Source organism: Pseudopipra pipra, chromosome 4 (assembly GCF_036250125.1).
Source record: "Pseudopipra pipra isolate bDixPip1 chromosome 4, bDixPip1.hap1, whole genome shotgun sequence".
Classification (NCBI taxonomy): domain Eukaryota; kingdom Metazoa; phylum Chordata; class Aves; order Passeriformes; family Pipridae; genus Pseudopipra; species Pseudopipra pipra.
Genome location: NC_087552.1, coordinates 58,468,225 through 58,480,849, shown reverse-complemented (window position 1 = coordinate 58,480,849; position 12,625 = coordinate 58,468,225). Strand labels below are relative to the sequence as shown.

At 35.7% G+C, this 12,625-nt stretch overlaps 1 protein-coding gene across 4 annotated transcripts in view; it reads right to left on the bottom strand.

The window, feature by feature from the left end:
* KCNIP4 (potassium voltage-gated channel interacting protein 4) overlaps nt 1-12,625 on the bottom strand; it is a 405,894-nt gene that overhangs the window by 354,994 nt on the left and 38,275 nt on the right. The window contains exons 1-2 of one of the 4 annotated variants that reach the window (XM_064653117.1): nt 11,190-11,308; nt 10,249-10,397 (exon numbers count right to left, since the gene is read on the bottom strand). The exons of 2 other annotated variants lie outside the window; for them this stretch is intronic. In XM_064653117.1, the coding sequence (XP_064509187.1) occupies nt 10,249-10,396 (148 nt within the window). In that variant the 5' untranslated portion in view covers nt 10,397; nt 11,190-11,308. Of the gene's footprint in view, nt 1-10,248; nt 10,398-10,765; nt 10,888-11,189; nt 11,309-12,625 lie in introns of those variants that run through there. One more of the 4 variants, XM_064653110.1, reaches the window with a different exon arrangement.

Sequence of the window (12,625 nt, the reverse complement as noted above, 5' to 3'; positions counted from 1 at the left end):
CTGATGTTCATCTCTACAGTGTCTGAGTGCTTCACAAACATTACTAAATTTATACTCATAAAATCCTTGTGAGATGAGAGGTTATTATTATACCTACTTTATGCAGAATAGAGGCACAGTGAGATTAAGATCAAAGGTATTGACTAATTTGGGCACTTGGTAGGAAACACATGGAAGCTTATTTTCACAATGCTTAATACACAGCCTTTCATATATGTTCAAAGCCTGGTTAGTAATGCTGCAAGTGCTCAGTATTCTGCTAATCAAACCTGAAGGATTCACTCAGAAAACAAGAAACACACCGTGGCAATACCTAAAGTTTGTCTTAACTGGCTCATTTCATGTCACATCAGGGGAGGTATAGATGAGGTATCAGGACAAGGCTTTTCACCCAGAGGGTGGCTGGGCACTGGAACAGGCTCCTCAGGGAAATGGTCACAGCACCAAGCCTGTCTGAGTTCTGTAAGTGTTTGGACAACGCTCTCAGGCACATGATGTGATTCTTGGAGTGTCCTGCACAGGGCCAGGAGTTGGACTCGATGATCCTGATGGGTCCCTTCCAGCTCAGCATATTCTATGATTCTATGACATAGGAACTCCGTGGGAGAAGAAATCTGGTACTCCAATGTAAATTAACCATATGGACCACTTTTCGTTTTTGCATCCTGTTTTGTTCACTACTTTTGTTCAGTCAACAACTAAAGAATTGCACTGTTTGTTTACTAAAAAGTATAGGGGGGTTAGCATCAGGAAAATCTGACATCTAGGAAACAAACAGCTGCAGTAAGTTACTGCATATAGTTAAGTTATTTCCATATAATTGAAAACTAGAAGGAGATGGACTAACTTCTGGTTTTATAGACATTTTCTCACAGCAGATAATATTGAGATTCAGAAACATAAGAATGAATTTTATGTTACTGTAGGGACATACTGTAATGTTTCCCCTCCTCCATATAAGTTTGATTTTTCTCCTTGGTCTTTTTTCTTCTCAGTTGCATCAGAAGTGGTATGAACAAAGGGACTTAGTTTAAGCAGTCAAACTATCACAGCTTGGGAAGGTAGCTCTTGTAAACTGAAGGGTCTTAAATGTAAAAATATTTCCTCTCAACGAGCAAAGATAAACACGAGCATGTGCAAGGATAAGCAGAGAGGCATTTATAAGAGCTCAGCTGATAGATGCTACAGTCAGAAGCTGTAGTCTTTTTATGGTTTTAAATATATATATACATTAAATATAACAAGGAAGTCAGATGTAGTGATGCTAATTATATTCAGAGGAACTTGGTGATGTGAATGGACAGATTTCAATACTATGTATTCTTGCTGTTCATTCTTGCTGTTACATTTAAGACAACCTTAACCTATGCATCTGCCTAGGCCAGCAGTAGGTGATGAAACCAGCTTCATCTCACACTGCCCTAGATCTTGAGTTCTTGCATTGTCAGAAATAGGTTTTCTTTACCATTAAGGGTGATGATCTCAACTCATTCAAGTATCTTGCTTTTACACTCACAAGACCAAAAATAACACAAATTAAATTATGTACTTGAAAAGCATTTTTAGTATTATAGGTATTAAAATGTTTCAATTTTTTCACCTATTATAATTCTCCTTTTCCCAGCCTATATAACAAAGAAATCAGGTTGGCCTCAAAGGTGGAGGTTACAGAGAACAGTACAAAAAGCATGTAGGCGTCTCAATATTTCCAGCACCATTTTCTGTGACATGTGAAGTCAAGTGTGCCTTCTGCTTTCCTACACAGTACAGGTTTGTTGGCATTTGGCTAAGGTGATCCGCAAAATTTAGTTGCAGTGTTGCCACATATGACTAATATAGTCATTGTGCCCACTAAACATTTAGAACTTCAGCTCCTTATTGACTTTTTATTAGTTTCTTGCACACAGAAAGGATGAGTAAGAAAATTAAAGAACAACTGAGAACACATCTCCTTGCCAAGAAGATAATGCTACTCGAAGGAACAGCAGGGAGGTCTCAGCAGGACAGCATTATTGCAGCAATGAAGAGCCCCAAGTCCTCCCACTTACCCCTTCGGGACTGAAAAGAGGGCAAATCTATCCTATCAGAAGTGTTGTCTGCCAGAACTACCAAGTCCACCCTGCAGACTGCCATAGAAACAAGCATTCCAGAAAGATGACAGCAGCAGTAAATTAAATAGGGGAGGGAAAGCAAAGCAACATGTAATTTTCTTGTTTCCTACTGGTTTTCCCTCCTTTCTTCTGCCCTAACTTTTCACTTCTGAGATATGCTGGTTTTCCTTTTATTTTGATCTTTTGTGAAAAGTTATCCAGTAATAACACTTCACCATGCCTTAAAAAAAAATCAAAAAGAAAAAAAGCTGCCTTTACATACATTAAAGAAGCTGCTTCTGTGTCATCTTACCTAATCTGCAGTAGAAGTGTTCCTTCTACTCGAAGAATTTTTTCCAGGGACAGATGCTTGCAAATGCAGCTGTGTTTTACTGCACGAATACCCAGTACACTTCGGTAAACAAAATGTAGATATCACTACCACAACAAATTCAGTTCTTTATGAGCTATACCATTTATAAAAAGACATTCAGAGCTCCCATTTAATCTGGAATACTCTCAATATATTTAGTCATTTAAATTGCTGGAGTAATGCCCAGATGGAAAGTGGCAAGATATTTAAAGATTGATTCCATTTTCTAAACATGGCAAGAATATAGATTTATCGAATATGTATTTCCACTTAATCTAATACACTTCTTTGGCCTATTAGTTTTGGATGTTTAAATGTTTTTAAATAAAAAATTAGCAGTTGGCAGACAGATTAAAAATCAAAGGTACTGTGAGCACAGAGACTTAATAGATGCATATATTGGTTTCATAAAGGATATAGTGGAGTTACCAAAAGTAGAGATCCTCTACATTTATTATATTCCACACATTTGATTGATAGAATTTGAATTTAAGTAACAGGTTTTCAAAAAATTTCTTTTTTTTTCTTTTTAGAAATGAGACATTGCATAAAAATGAAGAAAAATATGAGGAAACAAAATTAAACACCATATTCTCCAATGGAGAGGTCAGAACTTCACAGTTTGCTTTCGTGTTTGGGGCATATAATTTCTACATTGTAGTGCAATGGATAATTTTCAAATATCTGTATGATATTGAAGCAGTAACTCCAATTCTAGTGGAAACAAGAAGAATTAGATAAATAATTATATTTCTGATATAACTAGCTGATTAAAAATTAGTTAATCAGCTATTCCTTTCATATTTGGCCAAATTCAAGAAGATGCTAGGATTGTGTTTTGACAATTTAAACTGATTGAACAATAAGCTGATCATTGATTAGCAGAATTAATGATCTCAATGGAAAAATAAAATTTCATTATGCAGAGTCCAGAATGACATTCCGGGAAAGGTTCCAGACATCTTGCTGGTTCCTCATGCTTTTTATATGAAAGTAAAACACACATTTGCGATGATTAATCAAAAACTAAACGGTTAATAAAACGGGTCTGTTCAAAGTTCTTAATTAGAGTTAATTTAAAACTGTGCACTGTCTCTTTAGGAAACTTGTGCAACTGCTTGGTACTAGCACTGGTCGGTGTGAGTTCAACATGCTCTTCTGCAAATGCAGTTTTTAGACAGCAATCTGCCATGAGTTAATGCTTCATCTTCCAGCATCATGTCCCTCCTGGTAACTGCAATGCCGAGATCAGAAAGATGGCAATTGCAGGAGACCATAAAAATCCATTCTGACATGAAGGAAACAAACCTCCAAAGGAAAGGAGAAACAGACCTTGTTGTGTAATGTTTATATAGTGAGAGAAGCATAAAGCAGAAACTCGATAAAATCATACTCTCACACCTTTCTGAGACATATTTCTTCAGGGGTTAACTGTGAAGCATATTCAATCCTTTGAATATCAGACCCTAAGAAAAGCAAATTCCCATGAAATATCATTCTCCTTACAATACAAGCACATTCACTGTAAAGAGAACTGACTTCATAATCTGCACTTTGCTACATGCTATCTTTGTATTAAGCATCTTTAAAAACCTAGTTATGGATAACACTTTTTTTTTATAGGTACTAATAACTCTTTCAAGAGCTCTGAAGAGGCACATATGAATTCTCCCCAAATTGTAAACTAGTGGCTCTTGCAAGAGTTCGGCCATTTTATTTTTAAATTTGGAAATGTTTAAAAAACTTGTAAGTACAGAATAAAACAGCAAGGTGTTTTGTCATGACTGTGTCCCCTTCATAAGGTTCATGGGGGTTTTTTTGTGAGAAATATAGGAAAGTGATTGTTAAACTTCCTTGAGCCAAAAATGATGCAACAAAATTTTATACATACAAAAGTGTGTGTCAGAGCACCACATTTTCATTAGCTTTATGCACTACTCAGTTTAGCAAGTCTGTACACAAATAAACAGTAAAGCCCTTTTGAAAACATGAATCACTATGGAATGAGTCTAAGTTGTAAGAATCAATTTTTTCCAATTCCCATTTTAATGACCTGAAACATAACAAAAATTCCTGCAGAATACACTTTCATGTAATTTTTTGCCATTAACTATTACTGCTACCCTGAAGAGCGTATTAGAAGACTCACTGAGATTAGATCACTCCATGCTACAAATTTAAAATAAAATTACATTCACGAGGGAGAGCCTCTAATTTTATTGCCATGATTTGTCTTTCAAAGTTAATGTTTGGCAAGAAGGGAACAAAGTACAAGGTGCCCCTTTTTGCCAGGTAACTTAATACAAACTCCTTTGTCTGAGATTATAATGGGTAAATAGGCTTTGGTGGAAAGCAAAAGAAAAAATATTAAAAATAGATTATTGCCTCATCTTTTTTTCTTTTCTTGTATTAGCATTTTTTAAAACAATGTTTCATACTTAGTAAATATATACAACTACATCTCTTATTCTAATGCGGAGAATTATTTAGCTAAGAATAGAGTCCTATATTGCTTTCAAGGAAAAAATCTGAAATAAATAAAAATATTCACTTAACAACACTTTTACACTTAGATGGAATATATCCACGTTTTCCATCCAGTTCAGTGACTTGAAAAAATATGTATATACAATGTATGCAATATTTGTTCAGAAGTTAAAACTTTCATAACATAAAATGGAACATTTGCACAGTGAGCCAGAAGGTATAAGGCAACACAAAACCTTGACTTATTAGAACTTAATAAGAAAACAGTGCTAATAGTTCACTGTAATTAAAGAAATACCAAAAGCAATAGTGAGCAGTGTTCATTTGCTCTGAAAAAAAATCATCCAAAGATACAAAGTGAATAAAGTTTTCATCCTGTAACTTTTCCTGGGTCTAGTAGTGAACTTACTTAGCATGTACATCAGAAGCATCATCATCAAACTGTAAAACATTTTAATAAATATTTCAAGTATATGAAGTGGGCTAAACATCGCTTGTTTTGAGTTCCCAAGAAAAATTCTCTGCTTGTACTTTTAAAAAAATAAAGATTTTTATATTGCATTAAAACCATTAAAGGTTCCATTTTTAAATGGATTTCTATGTTTGTCTTCAGAGCATAAAATCTCAGATATGTTAATATCTTCAGTCGTTAATACACGCAGTAAGAGACTACAAAGCCTCCTTTTTGAGCATTCAGGAAAGATTGCATAGGGCATGGTCTAATTATTTACATGTTGACCATCTAGAATGGAAAGGAGAAGAGGTCTGGCAAGGGATATGGTTCTCAGTCTCTCTCTTTGTAACCTCTCCCTCACTTCCTCCATCTCTCCTTCTCTCCCCGCCTCCACTTCCACCCATTTTTTTCTTCTCTTAGTTGCTTTCAGACTCAAAATAGCAAAGTCATGTGAACTGCAGTTCTACAGGCACATAGGACAAATTTTTCCTAGAGCTGATATAAAGTTCTGTGAAATCCTCTCATGTAAATCTGCTATTTCAACAGCAACCAAACTTTGCTCAAAGCATCTGTGAGAAAACTGAGGGGGAAAAAATCCTACAAAACCTACATGATGAAGTTTGACATGACATGAAGTAAAAAATGACACATCTGACAGGCCACGAAAATTCCATTCCTGGGCAAGTTTAGATCTGAACTGTATATTGGCAATCTTTTAAGAGAAGATGGTTAATAAAGAGCAGCTACTCGGATAAGGGAATGAACTCAGGAGTATATTGTATTCCTAAGAGTGAATATCTATTTTTTTATTGTTGTTTTCAATCATTTCTATCTACTCCATTTATTTCATATTCTTTGTGGAAGGGTGACTAGGACAGGCAGACTTCAGTAACTATCACTCCATGCACAAGCAAACAAAATAGATGTTTTTGCTTCAGTAGTCAAGTTAGGAAACAACTCTTGCCTCATGAGTCACTTTAGTTTCTAGTGAAGGCAGCTAAGGGCTTTGAGAGTGGATTATGAACCCTGTATGTAATCCTGCTGGCATCACTTTCTACCTTTCGGGTTGTCTTCGCCTCATCGCTTCACTGCTCAATAGAAAAGGTGCAAACAGCCACACAGGAAGTAAAGCTGAGAAACACTGGAAAAATGCTTTAGTCCAAAGGACCCCTATTCGATATTAATACAGGTTTTTTGTTAATTTTGAACAACTGGCAGGAAAAGTTTTCCATGGTCTTCGAGAGACCATGAGATGTGACTAGATTTCAAAGTAATGCTCAACTTATTTGCATAGGAGAAGAAAAGGCAAATGGGAGACAAACTACTCTCCTGTTCACAAGCAGTGTGTATTTAAAAAAACAGTACTAACAATCTTCAGCAGGAATTTTTTGAGTTATCCAAGGTCTGAGAGTATATGAAGTACCCTAGGCAGAGCAGAATTTTAACCAGCTCTCAAATAACTTGTGTTATTTTTTTCCTATATACTTTTTCAAATGTACTATTTGACAAGAAAAAACCCACACAATGATTGACAGTTTGGAATTATTCCTAAATTACTCATATCTCAACTCATAAATATGTGGTGTGAGGAAAAACAAACAATATTAAAAAATTAAAAATAAACAATTAATAATCTATAATATTTTTACCAGTATGTAATGCAGACTCAGCAGTACAATGCCTCCAAATTTATCTTTGTGACAGATAACATGTCCTCTTGGTGTCTCTCATTTGCATTTTATACAATCTGCAGCAAAATGTATATTCATGGCATGGAATGATCGGGAAAGACTCATAACTGCCCTAGGTTAACTGAGGAGGTTGCCAATTTAGGGAGGGGATACTTCAGGGCTGCTCGTTTTTGAAAGTGAACATTTGAAAGTAAAAGCTTTACAACACATGCTTTAAACTTGGGCTCAGAGATTGCTGCAGTATCAAGTTCTCACTGGTGTATTCCTGGACTTAGTTACAAGATATCTGCTCTCTGAAACTACTGTGTGATGGAATTAGTCAAATTACTGCCTTGAGCATTGATTAAAATAGTGGGTTTAGTATGGAAATGTTTCCCATCGACAACCGTGTTATTCCATTTACTTTTCTTTGAAATACAATAAGGCTTGGGGGTTTTTTATTCTCTTGATCATCCTTTTGAGCAATCACTCCTGCATTGAATTCATGCTGTTTAAATACTGCATTGAAAAGGGTTGAGTATAATTATCTTTCCGGTATTTATGGTATAACATGCTTCTTATTCCTAGATTTTGAAAAAGGAAGAGAAGGAAGACATCCCCAGTGCCAGAATATTCTAAGATTTTATCATGAGAGTGAAGATTATTCATTCTGAAAATAGAGTTAAATCATCTGAACATTGCAGTAAATCAAATATTTATTTGCCTGCTCCAAATTCATAAATGGAAATTGTCTCTGAAAGTATAACTCATTCTATGAAGTTAAAACAACATGTTGACAAACTAAGTTTCAAGATCATACAAATAAACTAAAATATGAAAAGATATTGTAGAGGAGAAATAATATTTGTTTTAAAAGAAAGATCAGGATTCCCAGCTACAAACCATTACAATGGCAATGAATTATCATATAATTTGGTATTTACAGTTATCATGATTTTTTAGAAATATGAACAAAAACATTTCAGTTGTTTTTTAAATACTAAACTGCACGCCTCAACTGCCTAATGACTACTTTTTATACCACTTTATTATGTAAGTTAGCTTAAGACAACCGCTGGAGGAATCTGATTTGTGTAAAGGAATATCTAAGTGGGAATGAGCCACCACAATATGATTTGCAATCCTACCTTCATTCTTCCAACATAAAACAGTAGGTATTGGCCAAGTAACTCTGCAGTCAGGTGCTCTTAGCTACTGCAGTGCTCCATGAGCACTAGGAAGAGGGTTAAGTTACAGCAGACCTCTTGCTGACTTGCTTATTCCAGAAAATGGATGAGCATCTCCATGGTGGGGCATAGGAGCTTTCAGAAATTCCCCACTTGTTTCTGTGTGTGTAACCTCGCCCAGCCTGGCTCAGGAGCTCCATGGGATTTACCATAGACAACCTGCTTACAGATGTCAGTAGGCTATAGCACTGCAGTCCAACAAAACCTATCTGGCCAGTGAGATCACCTTGGGCATCACAACAGTACTGATTAAAGCACCTCGGGATGTCAGTCTTTCTGATCCTAATAAATATGTGTCAGATTCTGATTTTCTCTCTGTTGGAGTAATTCAGAGTAACTTAACTGCGCCTGATTTTACAGTAATTCATCTCTCTGTTAATTCACTTCACCAAAACAAAATAAATCCTTAATTATACCATCACCTATTGACTGTTTTAAGACCCTTTACAGAGGTGCAAATGATTAGCCAGTTTAAAGGTACAAAAGAATCATTCCTATTAACTTCAGTGCAATTTGCTTTAATTCACACACCATTTCTAGAGAGGTGATTGCTTCAACCTACTGAGACTGATGATAAATAACCCAATGAAAAAAATTAAAAAAATTTCTACAACCAAAAGGATGAGTGTTCTGAAAAGGTTAAAGAAAATTTATTTTTGCTTCATTAGCTCTAGTGACAAGGCAAAAAAAAGAAACAAAAGTGCAGAGAATTATAGGTATAACTTGATACAATAATCAGAAATCAAACATATATTTAGCAAATCATAATATGCATGTGATTAAAGCAGACATGTGTTGAAATTATTACCTTAAAGCTTGAAAAATGAGTGGCCAAGAATAGCTAAATGTTTATGCTTAGATTAAAAGGCATATGAAACACTTGTTTACTCGGATAATGCAGGGATCAGGACAGTTTAAAACCAAAGGTAGGTTGTATTTAACCAGCTCATTGTTTCTAAATTTGAAACTAAGCTACTAGAGCATAGCCTTTAAAGTAAATGTGTAAATTAAGCAACATAATACAAACTCAGGTTATGGTGACTTAGCTCTTCATGACAAAACAATGTCATGTATTTTTTTCATTCTGTTTGACACAATTTGTATATATTGAGGACACAGGGGTTTTTTGCTGTCATAAACTGCATGCAAGGGAATGAAAAATACTGCTAAAATGCAAAAGAATTCTTTAGGGCAGTGTTTTTTCTTTTTTTTTTTTACTTAATGTTGCAAAGTACAAATATGATGGTAAAAAGAGGAATCTGTGCTGAATAAAATTCTTAACTGTTCGTATGTTCCTGAGGAAAATAATGTGAAGCAGATTAACTATCAGTTCAGGATGGTTGCTGTTTAATTTATTATTCATAAAAGAGTTCAACTTTCAATGGTGAGATATTTCACAGCCAACTTCTAATTTAAAAACAAGTATTTCTTTCAGTATTTATTAATAAATAGCATCATTATGTATAAATGTGGCAGAATGTTACCCTTCTCCCTTTCCTCAAAGACAAAGGGATTGATCATGTAATTTTCATGCAAATATACTCTGACAGTGATCAAAGGAGGTTTTACTCATCAAAACATATTTTTGGGTTGGGCCCCGATGAATTGATACATCTAATTGCTGGGATTTTACATTTACTCATTTATCTTCTGACTAAAGAATTTTTTTTCTGCAAACTATGTATTTTTATGTGCTGCAAAATGAATGCTTATGCAGTACAATTATTTTTATCACATTATGATAAAGCACCTCAATCAAAGCTTTACCATTTTTAATCTCTTTGTACAATAGACTCAAGACAGCAGAGACTTTTTGTACCTGTAACTTGACTGATGCTAAATTCAGTAATACCATTGTATCACAAATTCAGAATTCTTGGAAAGACAATAACTTCTCCTACACTAAAAATTTCAATAGGAAAGGTACCTTTAGAGCTCAAACTTTTCCAGGCAAAAATTCGCTTTATCAAGCAGCAATTCCTAAGCATTTTCTTGCAGCGTGCAGGCTTCTGATGATACTGTTGCAAATCTTCATTCTGTTCATGTGTTTTCTTCTCAGGGGCTAACACTTCCATCCTAAACAAAAACTTAACCTTTAGTTTTCCTGAAGGATATATACACAGCTTAAATCCATAGACTGTGGGTAAGGGAGATGGGGGGAGAAGGAAAGAGATGGACTGAGGATAAAGGGAAAAGCTTTAGGATTTCATTAACCATTATTATTAGCTCATACATTGTTAGTATTAATTAACTGAAATGCAATTATTGTATTAATATTATTTTGGTTTGCATTACTTATCTGGAACATTTATGTATTTATGTATGTATGTATAAATATACAAATGGGGTAAAATCAGATTTTATCTACTATTTTTTAAAACTTTGATTTTACTTAAATGATATAAATGACATCTTTAGATGGTAAGTAAATATTTACCTCTTACCTTAGTCAGTTGTCTAGGTAAAGAAAATAAAGTAATCCTCTATGCCTGAACCTATTATCTTTCCTATCTTAGCTTGACTTACATCAGTGTCATAGAGGAGAGCTGCATTCCTCTAGCTGTTATTGAAAGACAGCTGCTCTACCCAGAAAAGATGAATAGTTGGGATTCTGTGCTGCCTTAATGCCACTGTCACTCAAATGCAGAGAAGCAGCTGAGCCACTTGAAACCAGTTATACACTTGGGGACCATTTCTCTACACTACCTTCTGATTCACAGAGGCAGACCAATAAATTTTTATGTGACATTATTTTTCTTGATCGACTGACACTTTGAAGGAGCTGAGGACCATTAGCAACAACCAACACCGACTAGAACCTAACCAAAGACCTACACAGTTGCTACAAACCGAAGAAAAGGTACCTACCCAATTCTCCAAGACTTTGGTGCTACTCCAAGGTCACACAAGAGTCCTAAACAGCATTCCTGTTTGCTCTTCAGCGAGCTCCAGCCGGAGATGCCGAGGAGGTGACTGCTGCTGAGGACAGAACAACACTGCAAGCCGTGGCAGCCCTTTGACAACCAGCCATAGACTGCACAGGGGAGCTACTCTGATTACAAACAGTAACTGTGCCCAGACAGTTGCAGAACACTAAAGTGGCCCCTATTTCACTCCCCTCTTTTTCTCTCACACCGTGCTCTCACACATGATCTGCATCTAACAACATTATACACAATATCTAAAGACAAAAGGTAGTAAAGAATAAAGGGAAAAAAAATTGGCAGCGGTCACAGTACACACCAGAGTTTGTGAAACAAAGCTGACTTTTCAATTATAAACTTACTACCTCCTAAAGAAAGCAAGCTTAATGGAACACAGCACCTCACTTGCATCACGAGTTCCTACTGATTATGCAAAACAATCGTGGAATAAGTTTCCATTTCCTGAAATTTATTTTTAAAAAGATACTAGAACTTAAAGGGTTTTTTAATCAGCTTCCCTTCGAACTGAATTAATCTTCATGCCAATTACATACATTTGCAAGTTTCATGCATGTGAAGTTCCCCGCATACATTGGAACTGCGGCTTAACGACGTTGCTTTGTGCAAAATGTTACACAAACCCCCCCACCTACCTATAACAGCTGGAGACATCTCACGTCTATTCGCACAGGCTAGGCCACCAATTCCACCTCTGGAAACAGTCTATCAATCAGCAGTAAATTCTGGTCATAACAGCAGAGAAGCATTGGCCTTAACAACTGATTTTTAGTCCAACTAAGAGGAGCCCTCTGGTTCAGATTCACATCTAGGGATGTATTTCAGGCCTGTCACTACTTAGAACTGAACAAGGCCTGAATATGCACTCTCGGAACAGTTCTTGCTGGTAAAAGGTGCTTTGAGTCCCATGGCATGGCACAGCGCTGCAGTCATGGCTATGTTCCCATTGCAAGCTGCTACTAAAGTAAGCTGGATTTCAATGTGATAGCAGAGTTTCTGAAACTTCTGAAACTTCATCAGAGAAACTTCTTCCAGTTTAAGCATATTTCACAGCTCTTTTGTCTTCTGTCTTTCAAAGGTGACATTCTGAGAATAAATATTAATTCTATATTGGTGTTCTACTGTTCTAAGAAATACATTTTCACCACAACATATTCCATCTGGATTTCCAGATGATTACTGGGACAGAATTTTCAAGTGCCAAGAGCAAAGCATGGCTGTTAGTTATCACACAGAAATAATAGCTATTTTTTAAAGATAATGCTCTCAACTATTTCTACATCCCATCTTTGAGTGAAACTAATGTACTCCAGAAATTAGAGTTCACCCCTCTGAAAACTGGCAGCTCACTTTTGATCAGAG